Below are 19,919 nucleotides of genomic sequence, written 5' to 3'. Positions count from 1 at the left end.
ATATTTTATATAGTATAATATCTCTTTGTATGTGAGTGATTAAAATTGTTACTCATTTCAGGTTCTAGAAAAACTTCTTCTTTGAATCAGGACGTCATCGAAGATGAAGATAAGAGCATCATAACCTGTAAATTTAGAAATATTTTTTTTCTATTCAAATTGTTTTTATATTGCTTTAGACTCGAGTGAAGTTTTGGATAGCAATATTGACAAGGTGCTTTATGGTAAGTTGATTTAAATTCATTTACAGGGGCGTCCACAGGGGGTGAGTTGTAGTCTCCACCCCGAAAAAAAGTGGAACGTTTGATTTTTGCTGGAAAATTTAATACTTAAATATTTAATATTTGAAGTTAAGTTTATTTTTTCAAATTTTTTAAAAAAAATTTTCCACAAAAAAATAATATACTTGAAACATAATTTTTGAAAATATTTCAAATTAACTTTGATTTTTTTCTTCAAAAAATGTAATTTTCAATTTTTTTTGCAAAAAAAATAATTTTTTGGAGCCATAAGAACCCATGTAGAAAATTTCAGCAAAATATATCCATTGGTTGGCCTTGATCGAAGGACAAACTCAAACACGATTAATTATGTATTGTTAAATGGTCCCTATATTATGAAATAATTAAATAAGAATTACCCATAGGTGTAAACCCCCAGATACTCTCTGGAGAGAAACTCTAGACCGAGACAGTTGCAAGAGGCTCTTTTTTAACCTCATACTAGAGTTACAAAATTAATTTTATAATATAATGCAGATTATTGTGAAGAAAAGTTAATGCTTTTTTGTCAACTTTTCCTCAAGATACTAGATACAAACTAATTTTGAGGACCATATGTTTGTTTTTGGAAGGGAAATTTTAATATAATTGTCCTCTTATTGTTTACTGTTCCTTATTATTTTATATGCCTATTTAGGCTTCAAAGAAAACATTTTGGATAGACAGAGTATGACCCTGAGGAGGGGTTTGAAAGTTAATATATCCAAACATACTACATTTTAATCTATTGTATTAATAAATCAAAATCTGTCGGTCTGTATGTATGTATGCTAAAAAAAGTCATTTTTGAGTGTAGATACATGATCTAAGAAATAACAAGACAATCGAGCGTGCGCTTCATGTTAAAATGAAAGAGAAAGTATATGTATTGAGTTATATAATAATGGTGTGTAAAAATTAATAAAATCTTGCAGGCGTTTTGGTCAACTCATATTAAAAAAAAAAAAAAAGAATGTGCCTTTAGATAAGGATTTTCAACGAGATAAAGTACTATCTGGCTCATAACGTTATTTAAAAAAGTATTTCTGAAGCGGTTATTATTATCTGTTCATTCTTAAGGAGATAAGTTCTACTTATTGAGTATCTACGCGTAAGTTTGACACATGAAAAATGGAGAATAAAACTGTGGATATCTCCGGGATTTATCTTTTAAATTGTTAAAACAATGTTGGTCTGTTTGTAGACACCTGAAACGGACGGCATTGTCGGGTATAGCCGTTAGTTAGACAAGAAGTCCATTAGAGCCCCATAGAGCCAAGAAGAACCAAAACTTCTGCAGCAAAAATCTGGCTGACTTCTGATCTGTATACATGTGGCCCTCTTCCAGCCTTGATCTAACCTTCTGGCTTAAGGTGTCTGCTTTTATGACAGTGTGGTACACCATGGACTCAGCCTTCATCGCCAAGAGCTGCCATTCTATTCCCCGGTCTGTCGAGGTGTGTAAAGTTTGTGAAGGAGGACATATTGGATAAAAAATATATATTTGGATTTGAGTGATGTTTTCTTGATTCCACTAAAATAACGTATTTCGTGATTAATTCAGGCTACTCCAAGTTTTGAGTCCACGCTTTGTATCATGTGTTAAATTCTGACGTATCTGAGTAGAGGAACCAGCGTCGGGTAATTGAGTTATAAATAAGAAATATTGCAAATACCCCGACCTTCCTAACATATAGAAGGAGGGAAATATTAATTTTTATAGATTTCAAAAATGTTAAGCCATTATGATGTAATAGTTTGATAATGATGATAATCTAAGGTCTATTACTTATTCTTATGATGTTATATACATACATTGGTATGTGAGTTAGAGATATATGAGACAATAGGCTATAAATCAATGGATAATAATATTACTTTTATCTTTCTCAGTAATTATCTGTCAAAGATTGGAAGGGAAGATTTTAAGATACAAAAAAATTCACTCATGCTTTCCTTTCCTTGGAGTTGGATTGTATCAAGTGATAAAAAAATGGATATCATGCATATTGTTTACTCTTTAAATTGTAATAAATACATATTAATGGGTTTAATAAGTAAATGCTATAATTATAATTATTAAATGTTAAAAAAGAAGAAGTCAGATGAAGAAAAATTTCAAAAATCATTATTACAGCATACTCTCCGAGTTTCTTGAGCACACTCACTCGTAGTTACTCAATACTAAGATGTTCTTTACTCAAGAATGAAAAAAAGAATAATAACAGCTTCAGAGAAAAAAATGACTTTATGACGGATGAGCCATGGAACACTTTAGTCACTAGAACGCTACCTGGCTGAGCCTTAGTTATAAATGCAAACTACCTTCGAGATTTCATCAATATGACTATATCCTCAATTCTACAAGTCCAACAAGGACTTATAATGATAACTCTGCAATAAATCCTCAGGGTTACTATTTGTCTTTTATGGGCACACACAAAGTTTCAATCAGGTTTTTTATAAAATTGAGTTTAGAAGGAAAGGAAGTTTACTCTTCAGAAATTAAATAATAGGGACAACTGACAAAGAAATGAAATTTCTTTCTTCAGATTACAAATGCAAAAAACAAAACAAAAACGTACCGGCGAAAAAAACACACGATTTACATCACTAGTTACCATCTTTTCGGATGCAAAAAAAAAAAAATTGAGTTTAAAGGAAAGGAAGTTTGCATAAGTAAATATGGTCTGGAGAAATTACACGATTTACATCACTAATTCTTCATATTTTCGGATGCACTCAACGACTGCTTTATATATTTTTGAACTGATGAACGACTACAAAAAGACTAATTACATCAAATAACTGTAACATCCTAATTACTATACTGAAGTGATTCAAGACATATTGCTTCTTTGGGCGGGAATCTGAACTACATACGCAAAACTTGCATTGCTCCCGAAAGAAGATTCTTTCTGTAGTCATAGCTGATGCCAACAGAATTGAATAAATATATACCAGCCATTTTTTTGAATAAACTGTTATTAAATATATTCTTTTTTGTAATATGAATATTATTAGAAATATGAAGCAATTATGCAAAAATTGAATAATGGGTAAATTTTAAGTCTCCAACCTGTGTGTGGAAATTCTCAAAAACTCGAATTTGACTAAATTGAATTATTTGTAAATAACTGAAATTGACACGTTATGGAAATGAAAACTCTTGAAGCGATCTGGCTCAGCGGAAAATGCACTCAAGACAAATAATTCTCCTGAAATCAATCTGTAAGATTCAATACATAGTCGCTCCTAGAGAAGTAAAGATACATATACTAATACCATGTATATTAACTTGGGTATATTTCCTAGTTCAGATGGATTAAATATATTTCTAAAATTTAAGTCCATCTCACTGATGAAGAAGAACTAAAACTTGAACAAAATCATATGTTTTTGACTCAAGCCAAACACTATAATTATTCATTATGGGATGTCCTGTGAAAAAAAGGAGAATCAATAGAAAGACTTGAATTGATGTATCAAATTGTGAATCATTCAAAGACTTGAAAAATAATAATTGATGATGTTGTATATACGTAAATAAATTACCTACACAATATGTGTATATAGACATATCCCACACGATGTCAAATTAACAAAATGATTATTCATAGTCTCTCTTAGCATTTGCTTATATTGTTAGTTAATTTGATAAGGAAAATGCCTACCACAGTACTAACCGGGGATTGAAAATGACGGTTCACGGTATGGTAATTAATAATTTATTTTCTAATTGGAAGAATTCTGTGATACCATAATCTCATCTGAGCGGGATTTTCCAAGAAGGCCGTCAAGGAGAAGACTGTGGCCTCAAGAAAGACGATTTACAATGTCTTCCATGCATGGAGACATCGTAAATCATCTTCTCGATGGCCTTTTGAGATAATGTCACCAGAATGAGCGCTACTATCTCAATCCTCCTCTTCTCACACTGTATACTCATGGTGGCGACTAGGACAATGTTTTTCTTAGCAATCGAGACCTAATTATGTGTTCTACAACATTGTTTAAAGAAAAAATTTAAAAAAAATGACTCTGGACCTATCAAAATTTGCATAATAGAGAGTAGTAAATCATAACGGTTGACCCGGTAATCCACAAGATCCGTATATGTATTAGACCTAGGACAGTACGGTACATATTCATAATTGATTTTGTAACAGGTGGTGTGGTATTAAATTATAATTTCAAATTCATTTTATTAAAAAAAAAAAAATACAAATAATATGGAGTAAAAACTAACTAATAACTATTTTTCAACCTGAAACAAAAAATATATTTGATATATATAGATATTTTAATAAAGAATACCGAATCACGATTTAATCTTGTATCTATATAGTTTAGCATTGGAAATTTTTTACTACTTTAAGTACAATTTGCTAGGCTCTAAAGTATTAATCAGATTAATTCTTGTTGGTGGGAAATGGACGATAATTATTCTTCGAAGACTACAAGTGTAATCCAGACTCAGTTATGAGAAAAATCATTGCAACTTGCATTTGTGTTGACGGAAAACAATTATAAGGTAACTAATGTTTGAATGCATCGTAATATAGACCTAAGTAGTTCTTTGCAATTAGTATGCAAAGAAAGAGAAACGTATTTTAAGCAATACCTCTATTATATGTATAAAATATATTAGATTAAATCTAATTTTATTTTTGTTTTTCGGGAACTTGAATATCAAGAATTTATTTATTTTTATTAAAGCAGAGAAAGTAGATGTATTATAAAAGGAGTTGGTTGACATACTAGATATGTGCCTCGTATGTTTATTATCTACATAAATATTAGTGTTGAGTGTCGGTCTGCAAATCCTCGACTGATCTCAGCCGATATAATTTTGTTGGACCAAACTATGTAATTCGCCCATTTAAAGATATTCTATAAGATATGTGCAATAATCTTAATAAATATTTCATATATATTAATTGACTTAATAAACCATCGATATTTTTATTAAAAATCCCAAGGACCGACACTTAAGGACCGACCCCAATGATCGACAGTCTAAAGGACCGATTGGACTTGTCCTAAGACTAGACTTGACCGAATAAATAAGGATCAACACAACGTTAGTGTTATGGGATTCTCATAAATTATTCTCTGAGTCCAATCTAGATTGAAATCCTTATAGAAATAGTTCGATCTATAACTTTGTACTAGAACGTTCTCCGAAATTTCCCCGTTTTCAAATCATGGACTGATTCCTTCGGTCTCACCGTAAGGAACCAACTTTTGTTCTCACTTGATGGACCGATTTTCTCCCCATTCTAGTAAACCTAGTTGGTGTTGCATATAAAGTACTTTAGGTTTCGCGTGATTTCATTGCCCCGATGGATAAAATATGCTAAGACACATTAACAATTCATATATAAAATCAATCTATACCTAATTTTAAATGCGACTTATTAACACCGAATTTTACCATGATATCGGTCAAGACCAAAATTATCATATAACCTGGTTAAGTATCTGCACCGTATTTGGTATTACTAGAGGTCTTTGAAGTATGATCTCCCGGTATGTAAAAATAACCGAAACCGAAAAAAGATATAGCAGTTCTGACAATATGAAGAATGTTTAAAAGGAGAGCAACTAAGCTGTCATGAAGCTTTATTAGATCAGAATCCTACTCAGTATATAGCTAGCACAAATTGGCAGGAATTATTCTGATGTCGATCCTCAATTTTAGATATTTTGGCCATTTCTTGTCCATAATATCAACTGATAAAAATAAGAGAAACAAACAACTTTTGAGAAACACATTTCTTCATCAGATAAAGAGCAACTGAGATGTAGACCTTAAGATATCGTTAGTCAATGCTTCTTGACGCATGGAATGCGTTATGACGAGCTTTCCCTGCTTGATCCCTCCCCCAGCTCCAATGGATTAGACGAAGCCTGAAATTGGTAGGCAAAACTGGACACCTCTATGGCTATCGTGATCTTGCTCTCCATCAGCATGAGGACCTTTGCTAAAGAGTTCAACATTGGACCATCATAAGGGCCGTGAATGACTTATTTCCTGTGCCACGACCAGATCCTGAAAAAAGCCAGAGTGGGTTCCGGCCCGTCAAGGACAAAAGGCTTATCCATTGGATCGAATTTGTTTGTGTGACCGATCTAGAGGGAATTTTACTATCAGATCGGTCCAGAACGAACTTCTCTAAATGACATAGTTTGGTGCAACAAAAATTATAGTTATTTCGGATCGGTCTAAGATTTTCAGACCGAAAACCAAACCTACTAATCCCTCTCATTTTCTGGGTAAAAAGAAGACCTTGACTCTTCATCACTCTCCTGTTTCTTTGAACTCATTATGCATTTGTCATGAGAGGCTCAAACACTTTACTTTTTCATTATGAATAATAATAATGATAGTCTAGAGATTCTCATAACTAAAAGGATATGATTGTCTTCAATTCATTCTCCCTTGATGTACTTGGATAACTTTTTCTTCTTAAAAGTAGGGGAGACCGAGTACAGTTGCAACACTTTCTGTATTTGCTTCAATTACACGAACATGGGTTGACTTCAGCAGGGGTGTCCACAAGAGGTGGTCTAGAGGGGCTGTAGCCCCCCCCCCCAATGATGTATATGCTTTTTACTCGAAACTGACAATATTCTATTTATTTTACAAAAAAATTAATTTTCTGTGAATAACTATGGATTTTTGGAATTTTTTGCCACAAAATTTAACATTTGAAATTTTTTTACAAAAAATTTTATATTTGAATTATAATTTTTGATTTTTTTCCCTAAGAATGAAATTTTTGCAAAACACTGTGGATTTTTTACTCAAGAAATTTAATTTTTGAAATTTTTTTCGAAAAAATTTAATATTTGAATTTTTTTTTCAAAAAGTTTATTATTTGAAAAAATTATTTTGAAATTTTTTTCCAAAAATTTTTTCAAATGATAATTTTCGGATTTTTTTTTCTCAAAAATTCCAAAAACAAACCCCTTCCCTCCTCTTAAAAAATATATATTTAATTCTGTGGACATTCCTCTTCAGACATACCAAAATTTACCACAATATACCACCATACCTACGTCTGCTATTGTTGGTATCTATTTAGATATTATATCTACCGGTGAGTATTCTAAAAAACCCATTTGAGAATGAAACAAGATTTTACTAAAAAAGTCCATAATGATTAGTTGTATAAAAATATTTAATTAATATTTATCTCGTAAAGGTATTTTCTATATGATGAGTAAATAAATACAAAATTTGGATACTGAGATATCTATTTTTTACTAAATGTGTTTGAATGTGCTCGTCATTGTATCATAACCAAGTGATTATTTATAAAATCCTTACAGATTCTACATATCATGACGCCATGAGTATCAGTGAAGTCACTATTACGTCACATAAATATAAACCTAATATAAATATAATATAGTCATATATTGCAACTGGTTCCGGCACAATTTCGGTTGCAACAACAATGAAAATCAATTTTGAGTGGGAAAATTAGATACCCGGTACATTACCCTTAAACCATTTTACCTTAAAGCCATTTCTTCTCAATGATATTTCCCCTAAATATATATAAGAAAAGGTTTATAGGTAGTTATTATTTAGTTTTACTTGAAATTGATCCTCCATTTGAATTTTTTTATTCAAATGTAATGTTTATTACTAACAAACACTTTCAATTGTTGTTTTCTGTTGGAAAAGTGATAGAGCTATGTTTTCACCTCATATTATGTTTGTTTGACAATCCAGGAATCTTTTCTAACATGAATAATCTATCATGTCCAATGATAATATTTAATAAGTTTAATAAATTGAAAGTAATTAGCACTTCTTTCGTTCCAATTATGGTCGTGCTTTTTTTAATATTATAAATTATTTTTAATAATTTATTATAAGTTTTTATAGAGAGATTTCGACAATATGTATGTATTAAAATTTGGGTTCATTATTCAGCATTCCTACAGAAAACAACCCTTTAATACGTTTTATTATATTTATATATTACGTATTTGGATTGATGAGTTCAGAGGGAACATCAATTTTAACCAAAAATCACAAATTATGAAAAATAAACTCCATTTATATATATTTTAAGGAGAAATATATTAGAGTCAAAATGGGTTTAACGCAAAATAGGTTATGGCAAAAGTACATAACACCAAAAATTAGACAAAAAAATACCTTTTTCGAAAACGTAACTTAAACTTTTCAATTATTTGACTTTCAATGTATTTATTGCGGATTAAGATTTAATGACTTTTAAACTATAGATGTCTAATCAATATTATAAATCGGAGAAATTCACTCTAATACACCTTTACTGGGCCCTGCTTTGGCTAACATACAAGCCCATACTGAAATATACATTGTAATATCTCAATGACTTAGTTTTGAATTTTGATATAACGGTATCAATTTGATTGCAAAATAATCCTGAATTTGAATGATATCAGTCATTAACCAAACAACGAAAAACTAACCCATTTACCAGGGCCGAAAATTTGCGAAGTTGTTTTTATACCACTTTTGAATTTTTTCAGCCTTGAGGCTTGGGACTTCCTCTCAAGGCTCTTTGTGTAGTCCTTCAGATTGTTAATTTTGGTAATGCGATTATTGGAGGAGGGAAGAATGCGGGAAATATCGTCATAGCTCATTCCGCCTTAAAAAGGGCTGACAGATCATTTCTTTTGGCCTCTATTTCAGTTGCCCTAGGTCTCATTAAGATATTTTTTCTCACAAAAAATGATTCGTTCTTATTGTTCTAACAATTGATATTTATTACCAGAAGAGTTGGAAAATTACTTAGTAAGTCAATGAAATCGTTCCAAAGTTTCATTCACCATTTGCTAGGACACGCTGTTTAAAATAAGGTCTGGGCAGTAGAAAAAAGAAAAGTAATTTCAAGACATCTTCCCAAGTAATGACGTCACTGTGGTTAAAAGTACGGAATATTGGTTTAAATCTATTTATTTCCAAAAAAGTATATTTTGTTGAATATATTCCTCATTAATATTCAGGAGGACTTCATTAAAAATACATTCTTCAGTGACATCATTAAAATATTGTTTCATTTTCTACTGCCCAGACTTTATTATGTAGACAATGGTTGCAACTGTCTCCCCTACTCATATAGGAGTAAAATCAATACATGAGTTAACTGCACTATATACGGGTATATTATATAATAGACTTCTGACATCTCAAAGCCTTTTTATAGGCATCATGACTCTTCAATATCTATTGACTCATTGTTTGAACTGACTTGATATAGGTAGATATGTATATTGTAAATATATGAATTTGTATGTGTATTAGGGCGGTTTGTACTTCAACTTTTTTTCAAATTTCGATGATGACCAGTGGTGAAAATTTGTCATGTAGCATCAAATAACCACTTTGAAATTTCATGTATCTTCGAGGTCATTTTTAGGTTGTACATATAGATCAAAGTTTGAGACAGGGCAAAAAATATTTATTTTGTCAATTCAGATTGAAATAAAGCATTATTCTTTATTTTACCAATAATCACTTTGATTGACATTTTTCTAACATATAAAAATATTACTAATTTTTATATTTCAAAAGTAATCCAACGGAGCAGAGAGGAGAAATTTGGAAATTAAAAATTTCATGACTTTAAGGGGATCAAATATTTTATCCTAAAAAAAAAAAAAGATCTTTACTCTCTTTTGATAACATTATATGGGTAACTATAGAGTTTTAAGCATTTGATTTTTACATGCATTTGTTGTATCACGCAACCTTTCATACATAAAGAAATAAAAATAAGGCCCAAAATCAGGCGGTGGAAGACCAATTCCTCCAAACTATCGAATTCTGTTTGAATAACTTTTGGAAATTGTATTCAACTTATCAAAAATAATTGAAATTCAACCAATGAATGTTCAGAACACTGATAAAGAGAAAAGAAGCCCAATCATCTGGAACTGTTGTAATGTCATCATCATCTTTCTTGAAAACTCATCAAGAAATGCTTAGGATTACCTCACATATATTTGTAAATATTTAGCTTCCGTTGCTCTCATTCATCATCAGAGGCACCTGAATCAATTAATGGAACTTGAACAAATATTTTAATCTTTCATTGCTGAAGATTAAAAAAACAAAAACATGCACACAATACGTGGATCGTCAAAACGTCTAAAATCTCCTCTTTTGCTCTATGGAATGACTTAAGAAAAAAAAATATGAATATATTTTTTAGGTGAGATCTATCAAAATTACTTTTGGTAAATTAATGAATAATGATCCATTTTAATATAACTTACTAAATATATAATTAATGCCTTTTTCAACCTTTGATCATATTTTACAATTTAAGATGCCATCGTATAAGGCTCAGAATTGATGAGAAAATTACAGTGATTAGAATTAATATATAAGGCGTAAATAAATCTATTATTTTTAATGGATTTTATTTCATTATTACTTTTATTAAATTCTATTATTATTTATCTTCTTGGCAATTAAAACAGTGATTAGAATACGGTTGGACCCAACAATTTTCATTATTCTATCCATATTTTCGACAACTGGCCTTCCAAAAAGTGGAGCCGCTTTGACATCAAAATTACCAGAAAGAATCAACAAAACCAAAATTGCGTGGCATTGGCTATTACAACAACAAAACCATAAATACTATTCATATTTTGAGCTACCTACCTTGCATTTTCGTCTGTATCGAAGAAAAACGATTATTTTCTCAAACAATCTCAAAGCTGTAGATAAAAACTGTTTAAAAAAAATTTATATAGTACGAAATCTGAACTTTCTAACGACATCTAGTGCATATCAATCGTACTTAAACAACAGAAAAGACACATTACTAAAGCCGTCTATTGGAAAAATAGTGGATTTTCTATTATAATAATATTCAAACGTCAATGACTTTTATGACATTTACTATCATTTATTAGTGAGTCTTGCGAGATGATTTAACTAACACCAGAAAACTGTTGTGAACACCTGCTGCTGAGCAATGGCATTTTCCATGGTTTATTATCTTGCTAATTGACAACTTTTTCTGCATTAGTCGTACTCGAAATTCGAAGAAAATTGAAAGTCAAACCACCATATTGTGTACGGACATTAGGCTGCTTGTTATTCAACTTTTTTAACTATTTTGTCGAGATTTGCGACCCAAAGGTGACCTTGTAGGCCAATCCAACTTGGCAAAGGTAATTTTTATAACATATGACAACTATTCCATACTATTTGTAGTCGAAATTTGAAGGAAGTCAAAACACAAACCGCCCTAGCATTAAATATATAAAAGATGAAAAAGTCTTGAATTATTACTAGAAAAGTAAATATAAATAGAACTGTACATAGAAGTTATTATTATCAAAAAAAGTGTATGCAAAACTTTCGCTTCTCTCTCTCTCTCTCTCTCTCTTTCTCTATCTGTAGAACATCCTTGACTTGAAGAAGATGATGATGAAATTAAAACAATTATTATTAATAATAATGATTTAAAAGACTCATTATCACGAAGAAAAAACTATTTTAAAAGAGAGAAAGATAAAACTCCCACACAACGATTGCAAAAATAAAAAAAAATATACGAATTTTATTTGAAAAATCGGAAAATTATATTTGATTCCTAATAATTATTCTACGTATTTGTATGTAGATGGAAAAAAGTGAAAACTCATAGTATTTCTCAACAAAAATCGTCGTGGGTCATTATCAAAATAAATCTTGATCAAAAATCAATAGATACAACTCAATATTTCATAGACATATTTGAGTCAATTATAAGTTTTGGGGTCAAATTACTGGGATAAGATAAGATACTCAAGAATTTTTTCTATAGTTTAAAACCTTTCTTTGATTTTAGAAACTTATATTGGTTCCGATATGGCATTTCAAACATTCTTTCATTGAGGTGATCAATGTGTGTTACATTAATTAGTGGCAATTGCGGTGCACCCCAAGTGCTATTAAGAATAATTAGTTCATAGAAATTGACGATAATTCGTCAAAGAATAAAAATGTAACCTATATTCAATTTTGAGAAAAATTATTTTGGCTTATTTTTATGTTGACGGACCACAAATTTGGAACTACTATATTGAGTCTTACTTTCTTATAAATACAGATAAGATTTGTGTTTGAGCACTAGAATAAGACAGGAATGAGACATATGGTATTACTGAATTAAGACCCTTGTTAATATGTTTGTAATGACAAAAAAAAACCAAAAAAAAGAAAAAGAAAAAACACTCATAAAGTTAGAAAAGGAAAAACGGTTGTTGCGTGTGCTCTGTTTTCTTTTTTTCTGTTCATTATTTAATAGTTCGTTTTGGTATTAACTTCTCTTTCTGATAAAAGTATTCTCACCTATTTTTGGTCTAAATTGTTAATAATAATATTTCCCTTTACAAATGATCATTTAAATGTAGAAAGTTCTTCTCTTTATAGCAGTAATTACTTTTATCGCCCCAAATTATTCAACAAGCAGCTGATATTAACAAATATCTTAAGTTTTTATTACTATATGTCTCGCTCCTACCTTTCCCTCGTGCTCTTTGTTCGTTACAAGCATGTCAACTTCATGTCATGGCTCTGGATTATTGTTGTGTCGATCCATATTTATTCGGTTCAGTCTTGTCTTAGGACCTATGGTTCTTGAAGACCAGTATTTAAGACTGTCGGTTCTTAGAACCGCTACTTAAGATTGTCATCCGTTGGGACCCGCATATTACCTATAGAAACAAATACTCGAAGGGTATTTACTAGTTGATGGTAAATTTAATAAATAAAGGTAGGTTGTTATTTATTTATTATCGAGTATCAATTTTTACACAGATATTTGATATATATATATAAATAAATTTTAATATCACGGCCCAAAATTAGTTCGTAGTTAGCCAATTCTTTCCAAAAATGCAATTATTATTAAAGAATTGTATATTAGTGTTCATAGGCTCAGTAGAGCTAACTCTAATTCAATCAATAAACGTTCAAACATATTTAACGGGAAAAGAAGCAGACACCTCGACAGCTGATAACAAAATGCAATGTGCATTTTTGTTTTAGTGGGGTAACGCCGTGATGAGTACTTATGTACAACTTAAAAGTGATGACTATGCAAACAAAGTAGTTCGTATTGTTTGTGACGTCATTATCTGTTCTGAAAACTCATCAAAAAATGCGAATAATTACGTAACATATAATGAGTAGTTTCATAAAAATGACGTCTATATTGATGGCAACATTAAATATCAAACAACTTCTCACTGTTGTTGTCTTTCAAAAAACGAGTCGCCCTTCCCCTGATGATAATTAATCGCTCATAAGAAACTTTGTTGGTTTAATGCAGTAAAACTTCTGCATATTCTGTGTAATTAAGGCTAAATTGCTAAAAACTAACAGTGGGTATTACAATACACGGTTAAATACGGGGATTTCATTTTCCGCACAAACTCCAATATATTAAAAATCAATTATTTATTGGATTACTAATAGGGGTGTATCGGTGTTTAATATGGGTCTTCAAACTGATCCCATCCCATGTCTCTCCTTGGTCATTGAAAAAATTTCCAAAAATTAAAACCCCCTTCTACAAGGCATCATTTCACAAATACTATACAAAATTAGTATATCAGTTTAAGATTTGATTTAGTCAAGTAAAACTTGAAGGCCCGGTTGTACAAGCTCGACTTAATTTTAAGTCGATCGTAGTTTTAAGACAGCTTAAATCTGATGATGTCATGAATTCTAAGTTTAAATTTAAGACAAGTATCCTTAAAACACGTGATTTGGTTATTATTCTTAATTTAGGTATCTTTAAAGTATAATTTAGTCTTATTAAAATAATAACAGATAGATTTATAACAACGTCACTGGTTGATATTTTTGTTGACGACAATTATCAAAGACAGTTCTTTGAGACGATTTTTGCTTCAAATTCGGGCGCGTCCCTTAAACTACCCCAAAAAACATGGGGATTCAAATTTTTGAAATAACCAGAGAAGAAAGAGGAAATATTGCTAAAATCAAAAACATATAGGAATCCCGTCCATCCAAGCTTTTTTAGCAGTTAGTTTATTGTCTTGAGGCGGATAACTTTTTAAAGTGAGATAAGTGTTGATTTTTTAAGGTTTTGATGGGACTATGAGATTAATACGATTTAATATGTGATATATTTTCATATATTTATTTTGCAACAATTGATAGCAGAATAATTATATATTTGTTTAAAAAAAAAAATTCATTCGCGATTATACAGATTTATATATTTAATATGTATTTAATTTATCTTAATTAAATTATGGAAAAATGAATACGTGTTAGGACAACTAAAACTTCAAAATGATTGGTCGAACAAAGCTACCAAGAGAATAGGTATATCTAAATTTGACATTTTTGTAATGAAAAAAAAAAGGCAAGGAGAAGCATGATATAAATATATATATGGTACTACTGAATTGAGACCCTTGTTAATATCAGCTGCTTGTTCTATAATTTTTGGGGGGAGAAAATGAATTACTTTTATAAAGAGGCGAACCTTCTACATTTAAAATAACATTAACAACGGAAAAATATTATAAGTATATTTAAATTCACGTATATTTATTTTATTATGCATTTAAAAGAAATACACCAAGGATAGGCGAGAATGCTTACATTAGAGGGAGAACTACAGCGACATCTAGTGTAATGAGTGTCAGATAGCCTATTGCCCTTGGACACTTAATCATTTCATCTTCTTTTCGTCAAATCTACCTGATCCGGTTCAAAAAAGGATGACTGATATACCATGTTCCTAAGTATACTGCGTCTGACAAAAACAAACACCAAACACTTCAGCTGATTACTATAGAGTTTATATGTAAACAAATTTATTTCAACTATAAAAAAACGTTCAGAAATGATAACATGTGAGTGAAAAGGTAGATGGGCATATTTGTAAATAAACATCTACATTCTTAATTAAATACATTGAATTCAAATGTAATCGATAAGAATGAGATACATAATGGTGTATCAGGGCCTAAAGGGGTATCATTGTTAAATTCAACAAATTATATAACTTTGAGGTTGCTTCATAAGTTTTTTTATCACACCAACTGTTTCTTAGTTTTACTTATAATTCATAATTATAATTGTACCTTATTATTTTTGGCAAATATTCTTCAATTGGTCTGATGGGGTTGCACTGATGAAGAATAAGAAAAATTATAGCAGTATTACTACTTCATTTGACTTAAGAATTGTCTATGAATTCAATATATACATAAATAGGGATGTGAATATCGCCTAAATAGGGGCAACTGTATGAACCACACCGAAAATTTGTCAAAACAAATATAGTAACATTAAGAGACCACATATCTGCAGAAATAAATCACTATTAGCTAAAGTGCTCCTTGCCTGTAGATTACTTATTTTTAACAACGAGTGTGTCTAGCTAAAGCTCAGGGTGTCATATTAAAAAAAATAAAAAGGGTAGTACCTATTAGTAATAGAAAATAATGAATGTGACTTTAATTAGGTTTAGCGTGTGTAGCTAGAGCTCAGCGCGTCATTTTAAAAGAGTTGTAGTCATATCTATTAGTGATGGTACGAATAATTGGAATTGGGAATCGGAGAATCGGGTGTTTCTTCTGGAATTGGGATTTGCATCCGGAAAATATTGTTTAATTTGCAAAACTTATTCTTATTTATTACTCGTATATAACAATTTATTTAAGTTCAGAAAAATAAATAAACCCCCCTACCCCATTAATGAATTTTGCTTTTGACCAGAAAATTTACCATTTGAAATTTAATTTTAACTTTTTTCAAATTTTTACTAAAAAATTTGGAATTTTTTTTTGAATAACTAGTCAATTTTTGAAATTTTTCTCCAAAAAATTTGATTTTTTTAAAATTTTATATTTAAAAAAAAATTAATTTTTAGATTTTCAAAAGACTCCAAACCCCCCCCAACAAAAAAACATCTTTCTGTTGACGTCCTTGATAATAAAATTGTATTTTTTGATTATTTTTTAATACAATAGACAATCATAATCGGCATCGGGAATAATTAATAGAATCGCATCGGAATCGGCTGAGGAATTTTTTTTTGGAATTGTCCTATCACAAATATCTATATTATTAAATGAAAAGTTTATATATGCATATATATATTGTCTGTCCATCAATCCATCAATCCCTGATAACTTTGAGTAATAATAGTAATAATTTCACAAGAAACCCAACTCACCTATATCACTCAAATTTTGCACAAATACCCTGATATAAATAGGAGGAGGGGAGTATTTCTCAACATCAATATTTGGGACATCTCCTACTACATCGATCCTTACTTTTTATATTTACACATTAATATATCCGTCCAGTGACTAGGAGTTTTCTTTCAGGAGTTGACAAGTTTAGAAATTATTATTTTTAATTGAGGTAAAGTTTTTATTTATTTCAACTTAAATAGGAAAAATATTGAATGATTTTCTTTTCTTTGTAAATACAAAATATCATACTATTTGAAAAAATATTTTGCAAGCATTTTTTTGATGACTTTTTAATTTGTATTATTACTGAGGGTACATTTTTGTTCAGCATCTTTTTTTTCAGGAGAAATTTGAAATGATATTTAAAAAGAAAATACAAAATGTGACATTTTTTTATCAACTTTGACTACAGCAATATTTATTTGACAAACTTTTTTGGTTTCACAATTTTATTTGTAGTTTTCTTTATTATTGTCAAATAATAAATGACAACGTGAATTCTTTACTTGACAAATTTATTTAAAGATAACCATACATGATTTAATAAAATGGGCTTATTCGATCAATTATTGCTCCCTTGAGTGTGATTGTGCATGGATGAACTAACAATAATAAGGTATTGCTAAAAAAAATCTGATTTTTAAAATTTGAGAACCACGAGGGCCCTTTTTATGCTAGACAAGAATAACCATTGTCTCTTATCCTAAAGAGGAACAAAGTTTGATCAATAGTCTCTTTTTTTTCAAGCCGTTTTGCTTTGGTTTTTAAAAACAATATGTTTGGCTCTTTTATTAAAGTTTAAAAAAATAATACTTTATTTTAAAATGCATAAAGGCTCAGTTTTTTCACGGCCATTTTTATTAAATTATGTCCTTATTTCATTTTATGACACGTTTTTTTTTTTTAATTTAAAAAAAATAATTTCTTTTTTTCTGATCTTTTATATCAATTTATTCTTAGTCGATATTTTTTTGGTGTTAAATTTATCCAGTGCTGGGCCCATTTCCAGAGCAGGCATGAAAACTTACCTTTAGCACCTCTAAAACCGGCCGTAGTTAATAGGGGGGGGGGAGATATACATCTCACTTTCTTCCATCTCGAACCTGGGTCGATTAATCCTTTAATTTTTTATACAGATACGACCCTTTCTACCTCTCCAACGGAAACATCAGAAGTTAGAGTGGAATCCCTTCCAGGTGATATTAAACAACATCTATTTAGGTCACGTGGAATTCAATATTATTTCTTATCTTTTTATAGGATCAAATACAATAGATGTCAAATCCAAGACTAAATCCGGATCCCCTTCACTTCAAAACATATCCAGTTCGACATCGTTTTACCTCGTAAATAAATTAATCAATGAAGGAGCAAAGGCGTCACCATCCAAATATACATCCAACAGGCGTTGTAGTAATAATGGATCACGGCAAGTTGCATCCGGAGAAGCCTTTAACGTTTTTGAGATCTGTATTAATAACGTGTGGTCCAGGGCACACTGCCCAGGGATTTCCATTTTTTATACAAAAATTGCCTGTTGTGTTCATCCCTTTGCCTTTCCATGCTTTGATAATTGTGTTATTGAGAATCCCTAAATATGGGGCTCATTCACGTAGAAGATGATACTTACATTTTGACCGAATATTTGGGACAAGGATTTTTTTAAAGATACTTATTTTTTTATATTAAAATAATTGATTCATTTACTTTTAAAAATCAATTCCCCGAGTTTGCCGAAATTTGGAGTGGGGGTCAATTGCACAACCTGCCCCTCCGTCTCCTACCCCTATGAGAAAACTTACTTAATGTTGTATACCTATGTAATAAAAAATATTTTTTTAAAGGCACATGCTTTTAGGCTATTATTATCCTATGTTTGTGTTTTTTAGTTCCTCAAGGGTTGGTTCCCTTTGTGATGTTCTTTTCTTCTCCCTTATCAGTAATAAGTAATAAATGGTAAAAAAGTAAAAAAAAAAGGAATGTTTGATCCACAATTAAGGATTTATTTGTTCTCTTTTTTTTGTATGTCTCTCGTTGTTGATTTTTTGTGGCAAAGGCCAGTCCAGGAAATTGATTGAGTTATTAGGATGCTAATCTACACTTGTTAGTCAATAAAAATTGATAAGACCTTATAAGACGAAGTGGTTTTTTATATGAACCAGCTTATCAATGGTCTATATATAAAACATAAGTATGTTACATCAATAGAGTGATTGTATATATATATATTGGTTACTGGGTGTCATATAACTATTTCCACATTATCAGTATAGCTATTACTATTGTCTATATGGAGATTGCATTACTCAAATACAATAATTCAACTCAGCCTGATACGTAAAGAAACGGCACTTTATTTTTTGAATACAATTTCGATCCAATACAACCATGGAAAAGATAGAGGAGAACAATTGCATAAAAATCACTGAACTACTATGCACGAGCCATTCTCAGCAAATAGATTAGTGTTGACGGAAAGATCGTGGTCAACTTCTCTGATGGTAATATTGTCTTGCGGCAAAATAGTGGCTTACTTAACCTTTAATTGCTTTATTTTTTTTTTTTGGCCTCAAAATAATTTCGTTTCATTGGACAGCAAAAAATTATTTCTTGATTTCTTTCTATTAACTAATTACCACCTTAGATTTTTTTCTGATACAAAATTATACTAAAGTTTACTCACACTTACAAAAAAGATTGTTTTAAATGTTAAAAAAGTTGCAATTTGACACATTTTATTTAAATGATATATAAAAAGGTTTTTGTTTTTTTGTTCTTGTACATATACGTGCAACAAAAAACATTTCAGGGTTAAACTGCGATGCAGCTTTACCCTCAAGCTAAACTCGAAGGTGAGGGTCTCTTTTATTTCTTTAGTGTTTTTCGAAATATTTTCACTTTATTAGAAAATAAAATGTAGGGTCCATATTTTTTCTGAAATGAACTAAAAAAAATTGACATAATCTTTCTTGTGTACATGTTGAGATCCATGTCTGCCACACACACCACCCCATTACCAATGTTCCAATAATCTCCGTCACTGAGGTGTCTGAAGAAATGGACGAGATCATAAAGAAGATGTCCTGCACCTCCTTCAGGTCCCATTTCGATACAACTATCGAGACTGAGTCTAGTGTCTAGTGCTGTCTCAGTCTTTATTTATTCGGCTCAGTTCAGTCTTAGGGCAGGTCCTACTGGTCTATGAGATTGGTTCTTAAGACTCTTTGTCCTTAGGACTGTCAGTTCTAGATTAAATTAAACAAAGAAGAAATAAAGCTTAATTTACGTCATCAAAGACAAACTTCATAAGTTTGGATGACTGATATGCAGGTCTGGAAGGTTGAACTGGATAGGACTGCATTCTTTAGTCCTAAATAAGGAGGAATGCAACAATTCAGTATG

At 30.6% G+C, this 19,919-nt stretch overlaps 1 protein-coding gene across 3 annotated transcripts in view; it reads left to right on the top strand.

Moving 5' to 3' along the window:
• The window catches only part of LOC121129513 (uncharacterized), a 55,144-nt gene extending 36,651 nt beyond the window's left edge, over positions 1-18,493 (top strand). For all 3 annotated transcript variants that reach the window (XM_071893465.1, XM_040725235.2, XM_071893464.1), the window contains 4 exons: positions 62-127; positions 180-224; positions 17,654-17,713; positions 17,778-18,493. In XM_071893465.1, coding sequence (XP_071749566.1) covers positions 62-127; positions 180-224; positions 17,654-17,713; positions 17,778-18,112 — 506 coding nt within the window. In that variant the 3' untranslated portion in view covers positions 18,113-18,493. The remainder of the gene's footprint in view (positions 1-61; positions 128-179; positions 225-17,653; positions 17,714-17,777) is intronic.
• The last annotated feature ends 1,426 nt before the right edge of the window (positions 18,494-19,919 follow it).

Source organism: Lepeophtheirus salmonis, chromosome 14 (assembly GCF_016086655.4).
Source record: "Lepeophtheirus salmonis chromosome 14, UVic_Lsal_1.4, whole genome shotgun sequence".
Lineage (NCBI taxonomy): Eukaryota > Metazoa > Arthropoda > Copepoda > Siphonostomatoida > Caligidae > Lepeophtheirus > Lepeophtheirus salmonis.
This window is presented reverse-complemented; position numbering and strand designations above follow the sequence as displayed.